The sequence below is a fragment of the Dermacentor andersoni genome, chromosome 9 (genome assembly GCF_023375885.2).
Source record: "Dermacentor andersoni chromosome 9, qqDerAnde1_hic_scaffold, whole genome shotgun sequence".
Lineage (NCBI taxonomy): Eukaryota > Metazoa > Arthropoda > Arachnida > Ixodida > Ixodidae > Dermacentor > Dermacentor andersoni.
The window spans coordinates 85,947,264-85,972,298 of NC_092822.1; the positions used below are offsets into that span (position 1 = coordinate 85,947,264).

At 43.0% G+C, this 25,035-nt stretch overlaps 1 protein-coding gene across 2 annotated transcripts; it reads right to left on the reverse strand.

Annotated features, from left to right (window-relative positions):
- LOC126528358 (cytochrome P450 4c3-like) lies at window positions 1-23,820 on the reverse strand. Of its 2 annotated transcripts, XM_050176258.3 has the most exons (11): window positions 23,480-23,820; window positions 23,012-23,124; window positions 22,846-22,931; window positions 20,223-20,413; window positions 15,669-15,738; window positions 15,413-15,539; window positions 12,355-12,561; window positions 8,058-8,231; window positions 4,515-4,581; window positions 2,256-2,435; window positions 1-348 (listed from the first exon to the last, which is right to left on the reverse strand). In XM_050176258.3, the coding sequence occupies exons 1-11, from the start codon at window positions 23,736-23,738 to the stop codon at window positions 173-175; spliced, it is 1,650 nt and encodes a 549-aa protein (XP_050032215.1). In that variant the 5' UTR covers window positions 23,739-23,820; the 3' UTR covers window positions 1-172. The 2 variants fall into 2 exon arrangements, with proteins under 2 accessions (XP_050032215.1, XP_054925255.1); XM_055069280.2 differs by lacking the exons at window positions 15,413-15,539; window positions 15,669-15,738 and having other exon boundaries at window positions 20,308-20,413; window positions 23,480-23,812.
- Between the last annotated feature and the right edge of the window lie 1,215 nt (window positions 23,821-25,035).

Sequence of the window (25,035 nt, forward strand, 5' to 3'; positions counted from 1 at the left end):
TTGTTTTATGTTATACTGCCTTTGAGCTTATTATTTATTGAAATGACAGAAAGCTGCAGATATAAGCGACGTGACCGTCGCAGTCATATGCTTCATTTATTCGGTACGTTCGTAGACGTGCTTTAGTGAACGCATGAAACCTTCTCAGGAAAGAATTGTCGCAGAATTTTTTTCATTTCAATTTCGCCGGCTCCCTCGGAATAAATTTCACATGCAGACCACTCTTCGGCCTCAAAACGAGCTCTGCCATGACACGGATCTTGTCTCGATGATGCAGTGAAACCAGCTTGTAGTTTCGAAGGATGTTGGCAATGACGACTTTTTCTTCCATCATGGCAAAACGTTGACCTACGGGAAAGTAGTACAAACCATTGTAGGGCAAACGCTTTGAATCGATGCTAGAAGCATCGATATGGTTGCAATAAGAGTAGAAAAAGAAGTCCAGTAAGAAGACGCCCCAATCCTCGCTCGTCCTGGCAACACGCTTTCTCGTGCAGGATTGCAGGCACTGATTGATTTGCTTGGGTGGCTTTAGCAGAATTCATTGGTTTCACATACAAACGTCCTAGGCACTTCGAGCAAATCCTTAGATATTAATGCAATCTACACCGGCAACAGCAATTCAATGTTGTTCACAGCCACATCGCGGAAGTCTGAGTATTTTTACACATTATGTATTTTACCCATCCTTGTGAACCCGTGCCAGCGTCAGCCTACATTCCTGTCAGCATTCTGTTCGGTCAATTTGCGGTACAACATTCCTGGCAATTATGCACACAATAGTCTGATGAAGCGTGTGTTCAATTTTACACATTTGGCAGGACGGCCCTTATTACCTAGCAGGAGAAATGCAATACATTTTAAACTTCGTGGCGTTCACAAACTGAAACTGAGGGCGTTAATGTCGGGATACGCGTTCTTTCAACCGGATGTTATCAACCGCAGCTATATTTAGAGAGCGAATGTGCCAATATCATTCGAAACAACAAAATTTAGGAGCTAGAGTGACGAACGTTTTAAGAGAACAAACAGGAAGGTATGCAATACCGTAGAAAACTTCATTTATGACTCCTGCAGACTGAAATGCTGATGTTCCGGTTTTTTTTTAGTATAATCATATATAAATCATGTAGCCTGCGTCTCACTCTTCAATCCCATTCCACATTTTCTACCCTGGCCAGTACGCTGTTTTTTTGGGCACAGCAATAAACAAATCTATCTTCTTTTTATTTATATACTTTTAAACTAATTGACAATTACAGTATTTTTGCCCGCGCTACGCGATCTTTGGCCGGTCGCCCTTGGTGGCTGTGCGCCATGGTTTGAGATTATCGTAATCATCCTCACCATCGTCACAATGGGGATGAAAAGATATGTTAATCGATCGATCTTGTATTCAAAAGAATGTGTAAGCACGAAGTGCTCGTTTCTTTACCACACCATGTGTGTACCTTGTTTATTTCACCACACTCTCCTACATAATGTGCCCGACAACGTTGTGCATCATAGTCTTGGCTCAGGATTGTGGTGCAATCATCTAATCGAATCATCTAAACGTATAAGCATCTAAATCTAAATAGCTAATCTAAACTCTAATCTAAATCTAGTTATCTAATCAACGTGGTTGTCCTTAAAGTGGATTGGTCACTGAACAGCAAACTTGCAAAAAAGCTCACATTTTGCATCAATACCTCCCCAATAATGTTGTTATACTTACCTGTTTGTTTCTTTCCCTTTCCTTTCCTCTACGTCAGTCATCAGCAAAACATTAAACGCCTTTGGCCTCCCACTCGGTTTATTCTCTCTCTCTCGTTTCGCTACAGCGACTCAAGGTTCTATTGAACGACACACCTTTCAGTTGCAACCATGCGTTCCTCACTAGCAAAGTACGTTTATATTTATTTGCGCAACAATGCACGTAAATAGTTCAAGCGATTATTTCATCTAGATCACTCGGTAGATGTTCAAGCCTGTACGCGCGGTAAACTATAGTGCAGTACTGAAACATAAAAGAAAATAATCCAACCACGCAAAAATTAAAGTAGTCGCACCCCCCCCTCCCCCCCCCCCCTCCCAGTACAGCAGGAGGGTTTAATTTCACCGGCACCTACATCTTCACCAACAGCACGCGCGGTAAGTCATATTTAAGTGCTTAAATCTAAAAAAAAAACTGAATTGCGGAAAAATTTAAAACATGTTCCAGTGCAGTAGCAAGATTGAATTCAATCGAAGCACATAATAAAGCACAGACTCACCAATGCAGTTTCTCGGGCCAGCAGAGAAAGGAACGAAAGCAAAAGGGTGTCTCCCTTTCACGTTTTCAGGAAGAAACCTGTCTGGAATGAATTCTTCCGGCTTGGGGAATACTTCTGGGTCACGATGCAGATTGTAAATGCCAACTAGGATTTCCGCACCTTTCGGTAGCTTTCGGCCAGCTGGGAAAGAACGTGGGACTACGTGAGGCAGCGAATTCTTATCATCTAACTTCTTGCAAAATCATTAGAATGATCCGACCTCATTGGCTATGATGTTGCGCTGCTGAGCTCGAGGTGACGGGTTCGATCCAGGCCGCGGCGGCCACACTTCCAGGGGAGAGGAATGCAAAGACGGTTCCTTATCGTACACGTTAAGGAACCACAGGTGGTCAAACTTAATCCGAAGTCCCCCACTATATGGCGTGTTTCACAATCAGATCGTGGTTTTGACACTTAAAATTTCATAATTATATCAATTATTGAAGTATTTCACCATCGCACTATCCGTCTCCCAAAGCTACATGAGCGCACATGCAGCTTCCACTGCGCATTATTATTATTATTACTCGCCGTGGTTGCTGAGTCGCTGTGGTGTTGGGCTGCTGAGCACGGGGTCGCAGGATTGAATCGCGGCCACAGCGGCGGCATTTAGATGGAGGCGAGATGGAAAACACCCGTGTACTTAGATTAAGGTGGACGTTAAAGAACCCCAGGTGGTCGAAATTTCCGGAGTCCTCCACTATGGCGGGCCTTATAATCAGAAAGTGGTTTTGGCCCCTAAAACCCCATAATGTTTTTATTATTATTATTATTATAATTATTATTATTATTGTTATTGTTATTATAATAATAATAATAATAATAATTATTATTATTATTATTATTATTATTATTATTCACCCGTGACAAAAGCGCCAACATCTCCTAAATATCAAGTGTTGAAAAAGAAAACATCCATCTTCCTGTGAACCCTTTCGGATACATCTTCAACATCCCGCATGATCTTGAACAAAGAAAATAAGATCGAGCACTCTGGTAAACACTGATATAACTTTATTGTCACCTGAAGAACTCCTGAAAACTCCTGGAATACACTAAGAGGCTCCCTCGCAATCTGAAGTACCACACAGTGCTTGCACGCAGCAGCAGGAAGATGCGTCCTGTGCTCAGCGACGTCCATTTATATGTGGGACATGCAATACCCCCGCCGTAAGCGAGTCCTCCGCGAGGTGCCCTTTCGTCAGTTTGCGTTTGCAGGCTGAGGAAAGGGCTCTTCAACTTCATTTCAAGTGGACACGTCTTGCAAGCTCACTGGCTACAATTCGTAAATTGGAATGCGTGCCGTGAAGTCATTAATTAGGCAGCTAATCAGTGGTTGTTTATTTAGTCCAATATGTGTTATTTCTCGTGCTAGTAATGCCCATCTCTTCCAATAATCCAGCTCAATTATAAGAAATAAGCCCTATCTGCACCAGGCGATCTTTCAAAATTCCACGAAACTTCAACATGATAACCCCGTATAATTCACATGCATTGAAACGCAGCGCTACATCAGGATAAATGTTCAAATATTTTAATTAAGAGCTGCCTAATATATATTTCAAACTTTTCCTGAGTATACCTCAAATATGTCTTTTTTTACGCTCGACAAAGTGAGCAAATCTTTTCGAGGTTGTTTGGACTACCATAGCTCAGCGCGCAGAGGCTGATGCAGCACCAACAAAATTATGCCTAAATTTACCTCGCTCTTTTAGAACATTAGGCCGTCATTTGGTGTTTCTTCTGATTTTCACGAGGGAAGAGGCGTCACGCCCACTCATAGCCTTATGTCACGTCATGTCACATCATGTCATGCTTTATTTTATTTTTGTGTTTTCCTTATCCCTTTATTTACCAATCTGTAAATGTTCTTCCCTCAAATAAACTGACTTTCTTGACACCGATAAGTTTATTGACAGTATATGTTGAGTGGAACATAAATATAACTTCCCTCTTCGTTTCAGCAAGAGAATGGTTGGATTTCTTTCTATTTCTGATATTAGCTGTATTTATAATGTTTTTCACAATGCTCTTCACGATGCCGGTGCTTCCTACAAGGCCAGCTTGGCCTCTAAACTAACAAAACACTCACGCACATTTACACGCTCGAATTCTGGCCTTAAGAAAAGGCACATTGCAGTATAATTCTATGGGCACATGGTGACCTGCAATGGCCGACTAAAGGTTTTTGCTTCGAGACAAAATTGGGAAAAACCTTACCGATCATGACGTCTTGCTCGCACATTCTTGAGACGAATGGAACTGATGGATACAATCGCTGGGACTCCTGTGAGGAAAGACAAAACACTCGCAAAACAAAGTACGGAGAGCTTGATACACATAAAATTTCGTAACGATTGGCCCGATAAATATAGTGCTGGCTTTCTTCTTTATTTTAGCACCTGAAGCTTGACCTGAATAACCTTATTGCTTTATGAGGCAGTCGAGCGGTTGAACTGATGCACTTTGCGCGTAGTCTGTGAATAGTTTCTGCTTCAAATAATTCACGCGCACTTAATTTTATTTCTGCTGATGATTTCCACTTCTCACAGTACCTAATAAAGAACTAAATGCTCTTAGGTCAAGCTTCAGTGCCGCAGAGTGAAGAGTAGTGTACAAGCGCAATGCATATTTTGCCGTAGTTAGACATGATTACATATATATGTATATACATACATACATACTACGCTCTTTCCCAGTAATGCTTTAAGTTAAGCACTGTCATGCCTATACGCGTGACAGGAAAACAGTCATAATTTTATTATAGGGTTTTATGGGCTCGAACCACGATCTGATTATGAAACTGCCGTAGTGGGGGACTCCAGAAATCCAGACCAGCTGGGATGCGTACAAATCTAAGTACACGGGTATTTTCGCATTTTGCTCCCATCGAAATGTGGCCGCCATGGCCAGGATGCAATCCCGCGACCTCGTGCTCAGCCGCCCAACACCATAGCCAGTAAGCAGCCACGGCGGGTTCAGCAAAAACTTAAGCAATTACAAGCGAATTTACGCGATTTAAAAACGTATGTTGTGCTGCTAAACCCGAGGGCACGGGATCGAAACTCGAACGCGGCTGCTGCATTTTCATGGTGCGAAATGCAAGAAGACATATGTATCATGAATCGGGCGCATGTTAAAGAACCACAGATGATCAAACATATTCCGGTGTCCCTCACTACAGCGTGTATGATAATCATATCGTCGTTTTGGCGAGTACAACTTTGAAATGTAATAGTTAATTACAAAACTACCTATAGATTTATTTATTTACACTTACATGTAATTCGGTAGGTACAAGTTGGGCGCTGTGGTGTCACTTTTGCCTCAATAACCGCCATTTTCTCTCTTTGTGTGTGCGTGTGCCGCTTTTTTTCAAAGTGAATAAGGATGGAAAATTTTGTGGCACGTGGCGCTACAGTGCACCCAGACAGCTAAGTGAGGCCGCTATCAGCACTGGCAAAACAAACGCGCTAATCAAGCGTCACTACAACGGTCAGCGATGTGCACCCTCCTAGCCCACCCTGTTTGGACGATACCGCTATTTCAACCAAGCAGCCTCTGCCAAGCGTTGCTTGCGTAGTGCACAGATAGCAAAGAACACTCGAGCGTGATGCTGCGCTATGCTGAGCGCCAGTGCAGCTTCGTGTCGTCTGCTGCGTTGCTCGGTTGCACCAAAGCTGCATGCACTGAATGCAACTGCACTCGCAGTAGTGTTACACTTGCACGAGCAGACTCGTAGCGACGAAACTAGCCTTGTGTTTGCGCCCTGCATGCAAACGGCGGGCTATTTCCCACCGAGGCAAATGAACCGCATTGCCTTCAAGCAAACTGTTCTCGCTTGAGGGAAATGCATTTTTTTTTTTCAGAAAAACTGCCAGCCTTCACGGAAGGCCTCAGGCAGGAGTGGGACGTGCATAGAGAAAGACTAAAAATACAAAACGGGAAAAAGGACGAGTTTAATAATACGTGAATCAACTAAAAGAGTACACAATCTAACAACACGTGAATATAAAAGAAATCAGACTTGATCAGCGGGGGCTGGCCTGCGGCGAAAAAAGTGGGTCGAGTGACTTGCACATCGGTACACCGTTCGTAAAATAAATGTCACAAAAAGTGAAGAAAAATAAATTTGGTTCTTTTATTGAACAGCTGGAGCTAACAAGAGGGCACAAATTGCTTTTTCAGCGATGAAAACTTCAGCGGCGTCTATCTAGTTCATTAACGCCCAATCTGGTGAAGCCGCCGGCCTTTTATATGCTGCACACAAACACAAGGCTGAAATCTCCGTGACGCCGATGCACTACTGAAGCGGCATTCTTTTGAGTGCAACACGGGCTTGCCGAACACTAAATCTAACAGACGATCCGAGGCCACGTTGTCAAGCGTCAATAAGCAAGCGCAGGCTTGATTCGATGCGCGGCCAAGCTGGCTCCAATGTCACTTCATGGAGCTTGGGCGCCTGGCCATGCGCTCTCATGTTCGCCCGAACTCTTCTCATCGCTGTACATAAGAGGTGAAGGGCCTCGATGCCAGCGCCGAAGCGGAACAACCTCATGTGCTCTGGATAGCAGTGAACGGATCTTTAGTTATCAGCGATGCCTGCATTCTGATTTAGCAAATGTTTTAATTCCGAGAACTGCCCCCTTGAGCTCAAGAACAAAGAGTTTTAGAGCATTTTTCCTTTAAAAACAGAAATTGCTCCTAAAGCGACTATTGATAAATAACGTCACCAAGAACCTTGCAACATAAGTGACAATGTTCCACTGGTCTTCTTAGTTACCGAGTGTTTTTTTTTATTTTATAGACTATACAACGTTTTTTACAGATCCCTGGTGGCAGCTAGCGCAATTATAGGTTTTGAGCTTGATTACTCGAAGAGGTGGGTGGAAAAACAAAACAAGCATGTTGCTCTTGAAGCCTACAAAATCAGTTGTTCTTGCCACATAGGATGTATCGATGACTCTCTCTTTTTGTTCATTGACTCATTGCGTACCTTCAAATGTGCGCGAAACTGTGCTCTCTCTTTCTCTTTTCATCCCTATACTCCCTTCTCCCAGTGCAAGGTAGCAAACCGGGCGTGCATCGGGTTCACCTCCCTGTCTTTCCGTAGTTCTCTCTCTCTGTCTCGCATATTTTCATCTCGTGCCCTTAACCCGATGCGGAATCGCAGAAAAGGATCATGTTCTGCCCCCAGACCTCTTCACCTCTCTTGTTAATATTAAGTCCAAACACCAAGTCCTACCGCTTCCATAGCCGAGTTTGCATTACAGCCCATAACGCCAGTCTTATTGTAAAATACTACCTTTAGTGCTTTCACTTTCGTGGAATGAACGTGAACAGATTCGGAAGCTAAACCGTTTAATGGGGCAGTACTAGGCATAATTCAAGCATCTCAGGATGTTGCACTTTCGGCATCACTCCGGTGCTTTTCAATTCAAGGCTGCATCATCCGTTGCCTGCACAACCCTTGCGTGGAATGCATCTGTTTATTGTCATTTAGTTCATTCTTGTGGAAACCCTGAAAGCTTGCAATCAATGTAAATTAATCGAGATCTGAACCTTCACTTCTGAAATGATTCACGGAACCAGGCAGTCGACGCATACGCACAGCATACATCTTCCACGGACCACGGCACTGAGCCGGGAGCGCTGGTTTCTGGGCTGCAGAATGACTGCTTGTGATGCACAATCAATCATACAAAAGCCATGTAGAGCATGCGCTGATAATGGAATGTATGATATTTTCACAACGATTCTCACCTTTAGGCAGCATTCCATGTACTTCATTTGCTTCAAGTCTTCCGAAGTGATAGGTCGGGTCTGGTTGGCGCCAAATATGGCGTCCAGCTCTTGGTGCATGAGTTCCTGGTGCTCCGAGTACAGGCCAATGAGGTACAGAGCCCAGCTCATTCCCATGGCTGTCGTGTCGTGACCCTACAAATTCGTTGCACACAACATTTTACATAACACAAGCAAAAGATAAGACAGCGCTGTAGCAAATAATACAGGCTTTATCAAAGGCTTTGTTTAATTAGAGAACTGCTTTTTGATGTCCACAGAACATGTAGCGGCGGCATTAATTTCATTTGGAAATCCCAGAACCAGTTCACGAATGGCACAAGCCACAATGCAGAGGTGAAGTTGTTTTGTTACATCCAGATCTAGTCACCTTTAGGCGTCTTTTTTTTTCCTCCATCATTGTAGAGCATTTCATTTTTCCGCTCAGCTTCGTCAAGAGGAAGGTATAGCTGGGGGCCAACTCCGATCCCTCAGTTCAACGACATGTTAAACCGCAGAAATGCTCACATGAGACCAACGTTGGACCAATTTGAATTAATTTGGTTGTATATGAGAACATTAAAGTCTAGCAAATATATCAAACAAAATTTTGATTTACAATTTAGGACATATATCTCTTTTAGAAAACGTTGCCGCAAATGAACAAGTTTAAAAAATATTAGACATGAAGCTTACAAATACGGAACTCTGCAGCAAACACAGATATTGTAGTTCTGTAAAGTGCATCTGGTAAAGCACCTAAAGTGCACAGGTTGGACGTATGAGCTTAGACCTTACGTAATGTTGTTATAATGCATGTAAACGTTTTAAAAAGTCCTGCTACCAAATTAGTCATATATTTGAGAGCGGTGTATGATGCATCAATTCTGTCCTCTTTATATGTCCTAATACGCACAGTTTACAAAATTGTGATATATCCATTTATCGTTGAGCTGCAGAGTTAAGAATAAAGCGCTTGAGAATTGTTCACATTTCGAAATTTGAACAATATTCGAAAAAAAAATCTATTTATATAAGAAATCTGCATCTTACAGTCAGTAGAGTGCAATTTTTCTTTTTAAATGCAACAAACATCAATAAATTCGGTAAAATGGATGCTGAGGAAAACGCTTTCCTCGTTCCCGTGTATTTAGACAGAAGACACCGAGATAAAGCTTCCCCTTAAGTGCGTGCTTAAGGAAAACATGACTAGCAGGGGTCGAGGCCACATTAACGACGTCGTTCATAACAACAAACTCACGCTTTCTCCAACTGACCCCAAGAATAGAAAATTTAGTTTCCAGGCCGGAGCTTCAATTTGCCACCAATATAACATGACCGCAAAAGTAGTCGTGAAATTAGTGCCACGCTCTCCGTGCAATAAGATGGCACGAGCTCGACTGCATATTTCGCCATGTTGGACGTATAGGTCGATATCGGCTTTTTGGAGGCTTCGATACCGTGTACAAAGAACTCTCATGTTTGTGCTTCTCCACAAACATGAGATTTCCGGGCATCCGGGTGCGAGGGGCGGCTGTGATTTGCACGCGGCACTCTTTTCTTACTGTCGCTAGATGCCTTATCACGGTCAATGATAACCTTTGTTGCTGCTGCCACACGGATTCTCAAGCCGCGCATTTAACTGCAGAATGGTTCTGCAACCAAACAAAAGTAGAAGATAACCTTACGTTGACCTTAGGTATGCTTGTTAAAGACGAAAAATTTATGGGCACATTGCTGAGCTAAATTGCGATAGGCGAAAGCCTATCTATGACTGCCTCTCAGTCACGTACCCAGAATTTTTTTTCTGCCCCCGCCCCCCCAACATAAGGTAACCTTTCTATGGAAATGAGGGGGGGTTACTTTACTAGTACAAATGTTAATAACGCCCACCATACGGCATAAAAACACGTAAACCCACAAGAGAGAAAGGAAATAAGGTGTATCTTACAAGTACGCCTGTGCGATACACCTCTCCTTTACTTGACAAACAAAGAACCACGTCAAATGGACTCGCGCTGGAAAGAAGCGCAAGAAGAACATTGCCAAAGAACAAGTAAAGAAGCCGAAAGTGGAAAATAAAGATTAGTTTAGTAGAATAGAACTTAAAAAAATAGCAGTTGGCAACAAAGGCACACGGACCGCACCGAGTTGTGTTACTACGCCAGCAAATCATACAAGCAGACAAAATCGTCGTCATGCGGACTTTTCAAAATGGCGTTGTACTCGATACCTCCGGAGCGCCTGCTGTTCTTGAAGAGCCTTTTCATTAGCGGAAGCAATGAGGCGTGCAACAGACATGGACAAAATGTATGGAGTCTAAGCATTTTACTCTTCAAACGTCTACGGTGCAGTTTATTTCACTGCTGAGCCCGTTTTACTCATGAAACTTCACTGCCAACTGAAGTGAAACTTCTCAATAAATAGTTGTAGCGAAGCAAGCATGTTATTTCAGTTCAATAAAGAATTAGGCATTCGCTATACACTATAATACGCGTGGTGAAAGGTATAAAATTATGCGCCAATAATTTTATTTTTGTAGTTACTGCCTTATTTTGGTAAAAGAAAAAGTTTGAAGTACGAATTATTTGCAGCCTCGCGGAGGAACAGTGGCTGACGGTTATCAGGGCGTGGCTTCACTGTAGACTTGGTATGTATTAGACTATAGCAGCGTTTTTTGAACTAGCTCTAGAAGAATTATCAAGGAACATATATTTGCGGAATAATCACAGTTCGTTCGGATCCCTCGTTTACTGCTCTAATAAGTGCCACAACCGACTCGTATTGTTATTTGGGAAGTTACGCAACGATGCGTGGGCGCCAGTCGCGTACAACCGCGTATGGCGCAAGAACCTGCGATTCTACACGTATTGCGCCCACCGCGGCAAGTTAGAAAAACACCTACATAATAACAGGAATGAGTTGGCTACGTTAGGTGGCTCGAATGATAACTGTAGAAGCGTCATTCACAACACACAGAATTGTGCTCCACTTCCGGCCGCGTTTTCTCTGCTTCCTTTCTTAATGAGAAGGATGTTGATCCATAAATATTTTCTTAAACAACGGCTAAATTTGTTAATTTTCGCTTTTCCTTCCTGTTTGGCTGTTGCCTAAGCTATCTCCCTTAGTAGATCGCTTAATTTCTCAAATCCTTGCGAGCATTATTTACATTTAGCAATATTGGACAAAAAGAGCTGCCCAATTAAGGAAAAACAAGACGAGTTAACGGGTGACAGTCATGTTGCCTATGGGTTTAAGGGTTATTGCAGGGTTTGATGATGGACGCTGTCTGACATTATTTTATTTTCCACCTCATCTAACCAATATCACGAGTATATGGTTTCGAGGATCTGCCAGCGTCGCGGCGAGCCGTCACTTAAAGAAATAATGAAACAAAAATAAAGTTATACGCAAGAGGCATTTTCTCTGGCCGCAACTCGTTCCACGTGCATACAGACCAGGTGACCACGAACTGAATTCATTTCCTGGTCCCTGGAACAGTCTAAACGAAGAAGGTTGAAGTAACGAAGCAACAACGATGCCCGTCACTGTTGAATAGATGGCGACAACTGAGTACATCTCGAGTTAATCACGTGCGCACCGAATTGATGAGGAAAGTGGCCTTCACATCCCAGGAGAGGCCGATTACTACCGCCATATAAAAGAAGTGAAAAAGGCAGCAAAACGTTGACCGGCGAATAGCTGTCGTCTCAACATTGATTTGGCGGCGCTTTAGGAATGTGTGTAAGAAGTGGCGTGGGCGGGGCGGAGGGGGGGTGCGTTTTAATTTCGAGGAGGGGGGCGGGCTTCCACTGGGCCCCCCGCTAGATTCCTGGAGATACTAGATTCCTGGAGGTGCAATCCCGTCAAGAAAGCACTTTTCGATCTGTGCATTTATATCAAGGAAGAGAATACAATCCAATTATCTCCCCCCCCCCCCCCCCCCCCCATCCTCCCAACCCTTCATAAAAAGAAAAAGAGCCAGCCCTAAACCGCCCACGCGCCACCCTTCTCTTCCACAAATATGTATTTTTTTTTTTCAGCGCATGATTAGGCCATCGACCTGTGTATATCAGCAGAGGACGCAAATGGTTGTTCCAGCCGTGCATTCACACGCTGCTAGTAAATATCTCAGCTGTACAGTGCTGCGTTTAGTAATATGGCTAAAATTTTGAAGACCTTTCTGAATGGCACTGAAGATGGCTTCCATCTCATGATGCTACTGATTCGACACCGCTATAGCCTTGCGAATTACGATGTCTGAGGATATGTACTGTACCTCAAACATAAAAGTGTCCACTTCTTCTCGAACATCTTCTTCGGAAAAATTTTCAGGGTCCTTGATGTGTTCTCGGAGGAGGATATCAAGGAATGGTTTCCTGGTTTTTCCTTTCACGCCGTAGATGTCACTTTCCAGAGATGCTTCCTCGAGAGACTCTTGTAGTTCGGGACACGACAGAAGCTCTTCCTTTCGCTCGCGGATAACCTGCAAAATAACACCGCGCGGATGTGGTACTACAAACTCGTTGCATAGCTAAAACCATACGGTTGACAGGCAAAAGAAACAGAGGGATACTTAACAAGAATAGTAATAAGGACAAGTTGGTCTATGTTTACGGCGAAAATGTCGCTTCGCATGCATGCCTTCATGCTGCTTTTTAATCAAGATCTTCAACGAACTCTTTGAAGTTGTCATGAGCACCAGCTTTCTACATTGCGTCGACTGCACGACGAAGCAAGGACGGAACGAAGGTCTTTCCACCATAAACTACCCAAGTTTTGAAACAGCCAACTGCATCCTATTTGAGCAAAGTTCCTAATCTCATCACACCGCCCGATTCTATGTCAACTTCGACTGTACTACCCAGCCCATTAGAGCGCGTTCCCTCGCTATAAAACATCGTAACTAGCAGTAAAGTAAGTCAGCATTTGTGTGTGCTCTTTTGCATTATTTTCTCCTCGATACACACCGTGCTCTCGCGCATAATTTTAACTACGAAGACAAGTTACATCTGCGTGAAATAAATCTATATTTTGGGAATAGTGAACTCCATAGCTGCAGCACGTTTGTAGCGGCAGACAATGCGTGTTCAGCGTGTGCGCAAGAACTTATCGTGCGTGTTCTGTTTATGAGCTCGTGTGTGTGCAACTAATGTGTAGCAAAAAATTTAAGACCCATGAATGAACCAGAAAACTCTCCGATGTCCGATTTAATTCATGTAAGCAGGCCAAATTCTCTTGTCGTCATGACTTTGTTGCTTTATGTATGGCTCATCACATATAGTATACTTGTGCCGTACGGGTGCAAAGATCACCTCTATAAACAAGTTGAAATGTTCCTTTAGAAGTAATAAAATCACCTCAGCTTCCATATTCTCTTTACCGAAGGCTTCCCATATATGAAATACATGCTACTGGGCTAAATATTGCCACGCGCATATTTAATTATTTGGCGTATGGCACTTGGCCACTTTTTGGGTATTCAACGCCACCAACTACCATTAGCAATATGAACACGGAAGAACGGCGCCGCGTTAGACATTGTCAAAAGGCACAGACGTCAGCGGAAGGGATGAAGGAACTGGAGCTGTCGCCTGCAATGAAGTGCCCTAATAGGCTTTGTGCATTCACTGTGGACTAAGACTTTTTTATATTCTTAGTGCTTAGTCTTCGTGAAATACTTGGCAGAGAGGGTTGCAGTTTACGCATTAGCAAGCGATGGCGTGCGTCTATGCGCAACGTGAGAGGCCATTCATTAAAGAAGTGCGGCTACAAGACACCTATGAAGTTTTTTGTGTTGCCATGCGTTGCTTCTTGAGCAGCCCTGTTCCTGGCACGAACACATATCAGGCATTCGTTCTTTTTTTTTCAATTTCTTTTGTGAGATAGGGCAGCAAGTAATTACTAAAGAGCGCCGCATAATTTCAGAAGAAACTTGCTTATATTTAATAAGCGAGATCGCGAGCTCCAGCGTAGCTGAACTGGAACCGCATGCAAAGGTATAGGGAATTAATATTTACAGTGTGTATTGACATGGAAGTTGACGGAAACATAGTACGCGTGGGAACGAAGTAGTAATACCCCCTCTAGGTGACAACTAATTCGGCCCATTGAAAATTATTGTCACCCCATTTCCTGCAGATTCAGAATCATCAAAGCGCAGAGCTGTGAAAGGATTTAGTATGTTCAATTCATCAGTGAGTTTTATCAAGTTTACAGAATGAGAACGCCATACGAGGACTCTTTTACAGCACTTTCAAATATGAGAGCGTTAACTTTTCATTTCTAGGATACTTGTAAATCGCGTAGGTAGCTTTTTCGAGAATACGTATCACGTAACGCACTGCGAGAAACAATAAAAGAAGGGAACCAGCTACATGCATACATGCTAACACCATGAGCAGACGCTTCGCCATATATCTCACTAGGTTTACTAAAACACTTTCCACATATTGTTTTATGTTGCACCAGTTTTAAATATAAATATATTAAGCAGTTCTTTCGTTTTTAAAGAACTATCAATTGGCGTGCACAATAGTGAACACAGAACCTGAAGAGGATATGAATACGCGTTGAACCCATAATAATAATAATAATAATAATAATAATAATAATAATAATAATAATAATAATAATAATAATAATAATAATAATAATAATTATTATTATTATTATTATTTATTATTATTAATTTGAACACGAATATACATATATACAAAGAGGAAAAATAAGGGAACAAGCTGCCACCGGAAAGGGGCGCTACTCTTCAGGACGGAGGGAAGAGAAACGTGTTCATTGCAAATAAGAAGGAAAGAGAAAATAATGAAGCAGCAAGAGCAGCACAGATCATGCAAGGGCACTGTACACAGACGCTGCTGGAATACGACGCGCAGCCACAACAAACGGCCAGCCTTGCCAGCGGTGGGAAAGTGGAGCTAAAGTTCCAAACGGAAGGCGTGGGCTCTTACGCCTTTGCACAGGGTGATCTGCTGCGCACCTGCCGCCGTCAGCGAATGAACGGCGATAACGCGAGCGCCTGACCTTTTATCATGCATTGCGACTTTGTGGGACAAGTGTACTTGCAGTTTCATTGAAACGAATGCTAAATCGCTAATTCGCCCTCGAAATTATCGCGTGCATTTCATGAAGAGTGAGATGTTTGGCTTGAATCAATGATGTGACACGAAATGTACTGAACGCCTCGCTCTACGGATATGGCGTTTCTTTCGAGAAGCAGCGAAGGTGTTAGCAGGACAAGAGTCTTAATGGAAACAATTTTACGTCGACACACATTTAAAACGCATTAACAAGAGCGACAATATCGCGCAACATGTTACCTTCAGAGTAAATTGATGAAGGTCTCCGATTTTCTGATGGAACAGCCTACCAGGCTTTGAAAGACGGAATATCGCGTCTATCCAGTATAACGGTGACTCTAAGCGCCGTGTGAAGCTGTGACCAAGCCTGTGCACGTGAAAGAAATACAGAGCTTTGTAAAGTTCACGCGGTTATTTTTTTTAGCGAAAGTTCAGCATGACAGCGTACCTAAAACGTACACGACACAAAGATTGATTAGCGATTCAAAACACTTACACTTGGATGGCTTGAACATAATCCGAATGCTGGTTACTTTGAGCATTGATCGTGTAGCCCATTATAGTATCTGAAAACGAAAATTATGATTTTCATAGCTGTAAAAAAATGCCTGGTGTCATGACAACTGTGAAATGCGAGAGCATGTGGCGTGTATAGATGAATTCATGCGCATCAGCTCTGCACCAAGAAAACCTTCGCTGTCAATAGGACGCACGACAACAACACTGTGGTATCATTGTGCACTTAATCTAGCACCTCTCGGCGTCAGATAATAAGGTAAGTAACGTGTAAATGAGCAAATGCTAATAGCAGCGTTGAATTTGGCACATTTATGTGAAGTACTGGTCAACTGTACAATTTACTTTCTCAAATATAGTGATGCGGCTCCATTATCCCTGACTCATTTCATGCGTGGGAGCATAGAGCATCGAGTGGTCTGTCGCGCGCAATTTTGCGTATATTTCTGGGCTTGGTTGACACTCGCAAAAAAAAAAAAAAGACTTTTATGTAGCATGTATTGAGCAACAGAAAGCTGTATCGGGAGTTGTTAATGTTGCTCTACAATTTTCTCATTGGCACTTTTCATCTAATTATAATCTTTCAGAAGTTGAATAATTAATTCAGACTACGTATGTAATTAGGCGGAATGCAACAAATAATCAGAGGATCTCCAAGCGACAGAAAACAACATTTCCTTGGTTCTGTCCAGCTGCGTGTCATTTGCATATTTTGAAATCTTGGTTCTCGATAGTTGGGACACCCTCTATATTATTTTTAATAACAGTTGCATTGAAGAAACTTCGTGTAACTTCGAAGAATTGTTCCATGAAGTGACGGCTTTATATGAGTATTTACAAGACCGCATAGAAGGAGAAACTTCAATTTCACACCCTGAGTACCCTCGCACCAGCAAGAGTCTGGCGTCTCTCGGATGAGCCCCGCTACAAGCGGATTCAGTTAAACGGATTAGGGAGGTATATTTGTTTTGTGCGTATTAAGTCGCACAAATGCACATTAATAATAAAAGTCATATAACGCAGTAGAGAAAGTTTATGTACACGAAGATACCATGAAAATATAATTTTCTCGCGCCGAACGCGACTGCTTCTCGGTTGGATTTTTTGTTTTATTATGGGCTGTCAATTTGTGGGTGCGGCCCTCCCTCGGGTGCGTCTCTTCCACAGATTTATACATCTTCCTTCGTGTAACTTTGCTATCACTAATACGGCTTCACCGTTGCGATTAAACTGCTGCCTCTTCATTTTTTTTTTACTTTGAGTGGGAGTTGAAGCGCTGCTGTGCATGACTGCTATTGATTCTGACTGTGAGTGAATCTGGCTTGGTCTCATGTGGGTTACTGAGTGAATTATACACACACACACACACACACACACACACACACACACACACACACACACACACACATATATATATATATATATATATATATATATATATATATATATATATATATATATATATATATATATATATATATATATATATATATAAAGTGTTTATGACCTCTGCATGCAAGTGACGATGTTTCCATCTCCATTGAATGTAAGTTATTATAAGAGGTTTTTTTTAATGAGTCGTTAGCATTGTCGACTGGAAAGAGAAACAAAACGAAGACACATATCATTGACGGGCATTTCACACGACGTTGGTAAAGCACTCTGCTGAAGGGGTCACTCAAGTCTGCAGATTTATTTTCAGAATGCAAAATGCAGGCAAAGCAATTTCAAGCGAGGTGAACACACATCAACATATTCATTCCCTAGGCATAGTCTGTCCCTACCATTATAAATGATTGTTAGTTGGCTACCTCCTTCTCTTTAAAAATCACAAGACTCTTTGCCCTGTGTATATATTTAAATATATTCTGTCTGTGCATGGCGTTCACAGTGGAAATGCTGAAAAAAATGCTGTAGTGAAAAAAAAAAATACGGATGAGGTAGCCTGCCACTGGTGCTTCTAATGTGCTTGTCCTCCTTTTGTCAGGATTTACAGAAATGAAGCGTAAGTATGAATTAAAAGCCGTGCACGTCTGCGCCAACAATAATGCAGCAAGTTTTTTAGTAACAATATAATTTTGAGTGAAATGCTAGAGAATGATGTGTGTAACAGAACTCTGGTAACGACACTACGCCCCCTCCCCCCTGCCGCCGGGGAAACTTAAAAGGTGGTTTGATCCCCGAAGGATCCCCGTAGTCGGCCCATATAGAGCAGATTAGTGCTCACAGTCCATTCGTAACACTCCAGCTAGAGCCACCTGGATTTTCAGCGTGGTTTGTTAGATGACAGCTAACAAATTAGTAATTAATTAGTAAAATTAATAATTAGTAAAAATTAGTAATTAGCAGTGGCCTACTGCACACGAGACGCCCCGGACCCGTAACTCGCCCATCGCTCTCGACAGCCACCCATGACAGAACATGGTCATCGTGAACCACCTGTCCACGCTCGCAAATGTCCCATAACTGCGAATCTAGTATTCACGTCGGCATGGCGGACGACTCCTGACGACTGTGGCGACTTCGTGTGGATCTGATATTCTCTGCACTTTGAAAGCCATCTCACAGGAGGCAGCAAGAAACACTGCGGCCAATGACCACAATTAACAAGTCCTTGTTTGTGGGTCACGTCGTTGTCAAGGTGCGCGCTACGTCGGATCACATGGCTTGCAGCCTGTCATTAACTAGATGTGGCCTCTGGTACCACGAAGGTAAAAAAAAAGAACAAGGCACAAAGAAAAAAATCAGAACGCTGCCAGGAATATTGCAGAATATTGCAGTGAATACGGCAAGTGATTCGTCCTACGATCATGTCGCTATATACAAACGCAGGTTTTTGCAATCGGTAATCCTAGTTGTTAGATGTTCTCACAATATCTACGCTGAACAATCCATACTAGATATTTTTACTCTAAGGCTCCAATGGTACTAAGGTATGAGAATTCGGTAAGCGCAGACGGGCCATACAAAGCAGGCTGATTTCAAGCTAAAAACAGCAGGAAGTGATCGTAAACCCCACAGCATGCGATCAGAATCGGTGTGTCAAGGTGGAGCCGTGGCTCCGTGTATCACCCTGAAGGTCTACCGTGATTTAGAGCCCACTGCAAGGCTTTGTGTTGTTGTAGCTCGCAAGGTGAGGAGGGCGAAAAGCAACAACAAAAAAAAGGAAGATATTCTATTACGAAACGTCAGAGGACGACAAGCGACAAGCCTGTATGCAAGCAGACGTTTGTTGTTTTCTTGGCGTTACGCGCGACGCAGGTGATAGAGAGAAAGCGAAACTTTAGAGGTCATTGCTACCTTATCTGATAGATACCACTCGCGTGCGATACAGAACGGGTGGCCAGCCGATCAGTGATTGCTTTTCTGTCTCGAGGCTACAGTTCCTTCAGTAGAAGGATGAATTTCGTAACGCATGACATCCGTAGATACCTTGCGAAGCACTATAGCCAGGGAAGGGGAAACAGAATGTATACATGGCGCGCGTGCTTTATTTCAGCGCTGGCATACAAAATGCCTTAAGAGTTGTTATGACCCATAGAAAAATTATGAGGGCCCTCTTCCGATGGCCGATCGCTGTTTATCACGTATATAGTTTAAAGATTAGAAGCATGAAGGAGAAATATAACAGGACTTCACAAACTTCCGCGGACACATAGTGCTATATATATATATATATATATATATATATATATGTGTGTGTGTGTGTGTGTATGGATGTATGCTACGCTAAACACGAAATTCATTTATGCGCGGCAGGTTTAGGATTTCAGAGCACTGCGATCGCGGAGCGGAGGCAGAAAGTCTCTTGTTTTTGACTGTTTCTTTGCTTCTTTGTCATAGTTCGTGAGTCGCACAAGAAAAAAGAAATATTCCGCATTTAGGTACGAAGTTAGAAAGCACCAAACCGCACGTTTCCATGGAACGCTCCGTAGTTTTCTCGTTGGATTCAATTCCTCGCATTTACGACTTGCGAAGCTGATTCATTAACCTTGACTTTTTATGTCTAATGACAGAATATAAAAAAAAAAAAGATTGCGTGACTTGCTGTACTGAGTGGCCAACGTGCTTTAATCTCCTTCCACTACAGCAGACCACCACACATAAAAAATACATTTGCTGGAATTGCCTGAAAAGCGCTGTATATTATTTTACACCGCGGCAGCAAAAATGTGGAACGGCTCTCTTTCCACCGGTGTTTTACTTGAAGGCTACAAGAAATAATGGCTGCCAATATCTTTGTATCGTGTAACAAGTGAAAGGACGATGAACTTGCTCCACTTCATAGTACCCACTCATATAGCAAGATTCTGTAATGCCAGCCTTTATATCAAGCGCCAGTGAAATCCAAGTACTATAGAAGTTGAACATGCTCAAACTCTATTGCTACAAAGTTTTGAATTTTGCTATAATGTTGCTATAATTTTGAAAGGCTCTCTATTTTCGTGAAATATCATATGGTTAGGTCAAGTTTTGGCACTCGTCCGGAATGTAGGGGCTAATATGGAGCGTACAATAATAGCAAAAAACTCACCGCATATAATGTCTAAAGTACAAAGGGTTACTAGAGGAACGATGTCGCAGGAACGATCTTTTCCAAGCTGGCCAAGTTTGCGTACCAAAACTTTGGACTGTTCATTGACGGCAGGCAGAAAGTCCTCCAGGATTCGAAAATGGAACGCAGGCGTCAGGAGTTTCCGCCGTGAGCGCCACTTTGATCCTGAACTGTAAAGAATAAAGCCTCCTTTACAAATTTCGGGTGACCACGAAAATACCTGCTTTCTTCTTCGGAGCGTTGTCCTTCGCCTGAAATAACAGCGGCACCCTTGGCAGCTATAGTACTCCTGCTGGAACAGCAGGACACCCTACGATTCGAGATGAACGATTTGGTTCACCGTTCTGGAATGATGGTTTTATTGAACGTAGGTTCAGTTCCCTTACCATTGCTTTGTTCAGATTAAGTGCTGCGTGTTTACTTTTGCTTCGACATAAGCGTGCTAATCTACAGTTTTTCTTTATTTTTTGCTTTTGTCTTGACGAATATGTTGGCTATTTTTGCTGCGAGTCTTGTTTTGTGATCCGTACTTGCATCTTTTGAGAAAAAGAAAAAAAAAAGAAAAAGCAGTGATGCGGATGTAGTCAATGCACAAATGTCATTCATGCAACGACACTGGGATATATATCACTGTGACATGGTACCAAACAGGTATGTGAATGCGTTCATAGTGTTGCAACAAGCACTGCACGAGGCGGGACAAGATACGAGCTCTCAGGAGAGAGCCAGCTTAACGAATGCGACAAAGACGCCAATGCCTCGCCGCGCGCGCGCGCATGCGCGGAATGCCCCACAGGTGGTGTAGATTCACGGCTAACAAGTTCTGTGGGAACTGCGGAAACCACTTGTCAAATAGAGGGTTATGGTGTCTACGGGGTCGTCGTCTTTTACAAGAAAGACAGCATTAGTACGCAAGCCCATACAACTCCAGTATTTCTACTTCGCAGACGCCTACTATTTCGATACGACGCCTGCTGGAGATGTCTAACAATAAAAGATTGCTCTACCGCCTTACATACCCCATTTAGGCTGTTATGAACGCTTGAATACAAATGAGCTGTTTCTAAAAGGCGATCCCACATAAAAAAAAAGAAAAGTCAAATCTTTTGCAAATAAGTTTTCTTATTTTCAAAAGCCAACATGGAACTTTAATCTGTTGACGAACCTCCAATATTATGTGGCTGGTAAGGCATTTCTCGTAACGCCCTCAAGAACGGCAAACTTTTCGTTTTATTTTAACATGGCTCAATCTGCTGCCTTATCGAAATGTAATAAGCGCTGCATATGAATTCTGGAACAATAATAAATTACAAACGTAAAGTAACGAAGTTGCAGCTGAGGAATGAATGCTCCAACACATTGAGTTTTCTGATTTCCTTTTCTTTTCTTTTTTACTCTAGCTTGTGGTTTCATTGTACTATCACTGAGTATAGCTTGATTACACAGTCAGGCGAGGAAAGTTGCGAACATTTACAATATCAACCAAATAAATCACTCATTCAACTGAGTGCTATATTCGCCGTGGTGGCTTAGTGAGTGTGGCGTTGTGCTGCTAAGTTCGAGGTCGTGGGTTCGGTCCCGGCCGCGGTGGCCGTATTTCGACTGGAAATAAGTGAAAGAACGCTCACGTATTTATATTTGGGTGCACGTTAAAGAATCTCAGGGGGTCAGGATAAACCAAAGTTCCCTACTATTGATCAGATCGCAGTTTTGCACGTGAAAGCACCAGTATTGCAAGTGCTACTTGAGCGTTTGTTTTATGCGGCCGAGCACGTGTAATTTATTAGCGTGAATTATTTTAAATTTTTCAGATTTTTTTCACCGCTGCCCAGTTTTGTAAATTGTTGAAGCGAAGGTGAAAAGCCGAATTTTACAGATTTAGCAACAAGGTTTCTAAACAAGTGCAGCAGTTTGCAGCTATTGTGATGCATTCGCCCTCCGTTAAACTGTGGCAAACTTCATCGATGTACTAAGCAGTGCAAGGAAATCGCACTCCACAAAGTACACACACTGTACAATGAATATATAAAAAAAGAAGAATCGGAAAGAAACGAGACCACTTCACCGCACGTGAATAGCAAAGGACTTGTTAGATAGGTGATCCCTGATTAGATAATACCTTATTTTTATTGGGCGTTTATGGATTAACTTAACCTTCCTTGATAAGGCTGGAAACAAAGTTTGACATTGCGGGAATGTTAATCACAGATCGTGCATATTGCCACCATTCACAAGCAACAGGAACTAATAAAAAAGGGCAGGACACTTCAATTGCAGGCCAACTGATAAACGATCGCGCCGCGGCCTCTTCTCTTCCGCAGTGCGCGAGATCTTCGTCTTCCTCTTCGTGCCGCGTACTGTATGCGGCAATGTAATGCAAGACGTAGGAAGGTGCGACTATACAAGTATCCCCCGTGCATATTCATTTCCCTAGATGAAATATCCTTACTGAAAAATTGTCACACAAAATATGCGTCAGTTTACTCACAGTGTGATGCTATAACGTCATTTTAATCTCCTCATATTCTGTCTTTCTGTTTTTTGCAGCAAAAGTTAGTATAAAAAGCAATGAAGAGTACGAAACGACAGAAGAAGCATTTACCTTGTAAGAAGACCAGTTCCAAGCCATGGCCCTAATAGATCGTATTCATGACCTTTCTTAAGTACTGTATTACTTGTCAAAAGTTCCTGAAAAAGGAAGTAGAGCCCTCAGACTTATACCACTCACAGTGATTTCAGTCACAAAATATACTGATGTTTATAATTACCTCAATATGATCAGCTTTGAACACTACAAGAATGGGATGAGTAGCATCATAATATCGAAGCATTCCATGTTTCTGGTACATTCGAGAAAATCCGGCGGACAGCTGGAACAAATCTGTTAGCAAAAACAAAAGACAGCTCCTAGAGGCACTCGTAGAAACATCTCGTAGAGGCGCACACGCACAGAGTCAAGATTGGTGCTTCGTTGGCTAACGCATCGCGACATGGCTGAACGCGAGTAACGCTGAAGCCATGCAGTGTGATCGAATGAGCCGGCGTAGACAGAAGATCCAAGGTTAATGCCTCTTACGGCTACAGCTAGACGATGCACGACTGCCACCAGGGTAAGATGGCATAGGGGACTGCGCCAGCCGATGACACGATAAGAGATGGACACCGAGGCAAATTGCCAGAAGTAGGACGTGCCACTACTGCTCGAATAAACACGTGCGAGTAGTGTGAGAGCTTACGCGTTCCGACGTCCAAGCGATGCGCCTCTTTGGAAAGGGTCCGATGTATCGACCACGTGGTCAGCATGGGGATGGGCTCCGTTCGCCCGGGGAACTTCTCCATGTAGACCATCGTCTCGCGTTGCTTGTGTTTAATGTAGCTCAACAGGCCGACCAAGCAGGCACATGCACCGACAACGACGGCCATGCAATGCAGCACGAATGACGCGAGTAACGCCGGTAGAACATCGCGAAGCCCGTGAAAAAAGACTGCGCCCATAGCGCTGCTTGCCGCCTCGCAACTGGAACGCGACAGCGAGGCGGTGAAAGCGGCAAGCCCCTGCTTCACATTGTCATTGTTTCTGAGCTCAGGCGAAGTTCCGATAATGCATCTGTCAATAGGGTGGGCGCCACAGGAGACAGGAGCCACGCTTGGGCCAAGGCGCCAATCGCAGAGGCCCTCTGCTGATATTTTGCCTCTGCGCGACGAAAGATTGCGAAATATGGGGTTCAGACACGTGTGCTCGAGGCTCCCTCCTGATTCGGTCGGTCGAACTACGCAGCCCGAAGCGCCATGCGACGGACAGTAGGCGGTGCTCGAGTTAGCACAAATTTGTAGGATAGGGGACGGGCCAGCGAGAATTCATCCCCAGCCAGAATCACTGATGATTTGTGATCGAGGAACTCATTACGCAGCGTAGCTGGCATGAACGTTTTAAAGAAATGGTACGAAAAGGCGTCTAAACGTGGAAACCATCCTAAAGCGAAGCTGTCGCGTCGTAGTTATTGGTTGATTGGAGTGGTAGTAACTGTCACGGTGGGAGCGAAGACCACAAGCGCTCAGCATAAAAAAAAAATATAAGAAACGAAAATCAGCAATAAAATACAAAATGTAGAAAACAATAAAAACGATCTGGACGAGCCTGCCGGTTAGTTGAACATAGAGAGTATCCCTCGACAACTGTTTTTCTTCTTTTTTTGCTTTTAAACCTGTCCGTGCCAATCTCATCACAACGGTATGCGTTTACTTCCGACATGAAATGGAAAGCCTCCCCAAACCTAAGTATACCAAAAAAGGCGCCTGTTCTCGCACTTTTATCTCATATGTACCCATATCTCATACCTCATATGTTTTATCTCGTATGTACGAACAATATGTGTGAAGGTTTAGAGCGTCAAATTCCGCCACATAACTTTTGGAAATGCGAGCGTGCGTAACTGTTACGTTAGCTGCTTCTAAAACAACATATCGAAGGGAAATTTTTTTCTGATCATGCGCTTAAGTTTAGATATACCACGTGCTTCTTTTCTGAAAATCTCAATCGAATTTTTTGAAGATCGGCTAGCGAAAAGCATAATTCTACTGTCTGAGTTGTATTACCGGAGGAGACCGACATAAATTGTTTAAACGATCGCTGTATATACCTGATAATTAATAAATTTAATACAATTTAATATACCACAGTCGTGGCCGCAGTCGTCGCCCAGTGGGTAGGACGCCCGGCTCAGCTGCGGGATTTGCGTGGTTCCATCCCCAACACCGGACACCCAGCATTCTATAAGGCTGGTACATGATG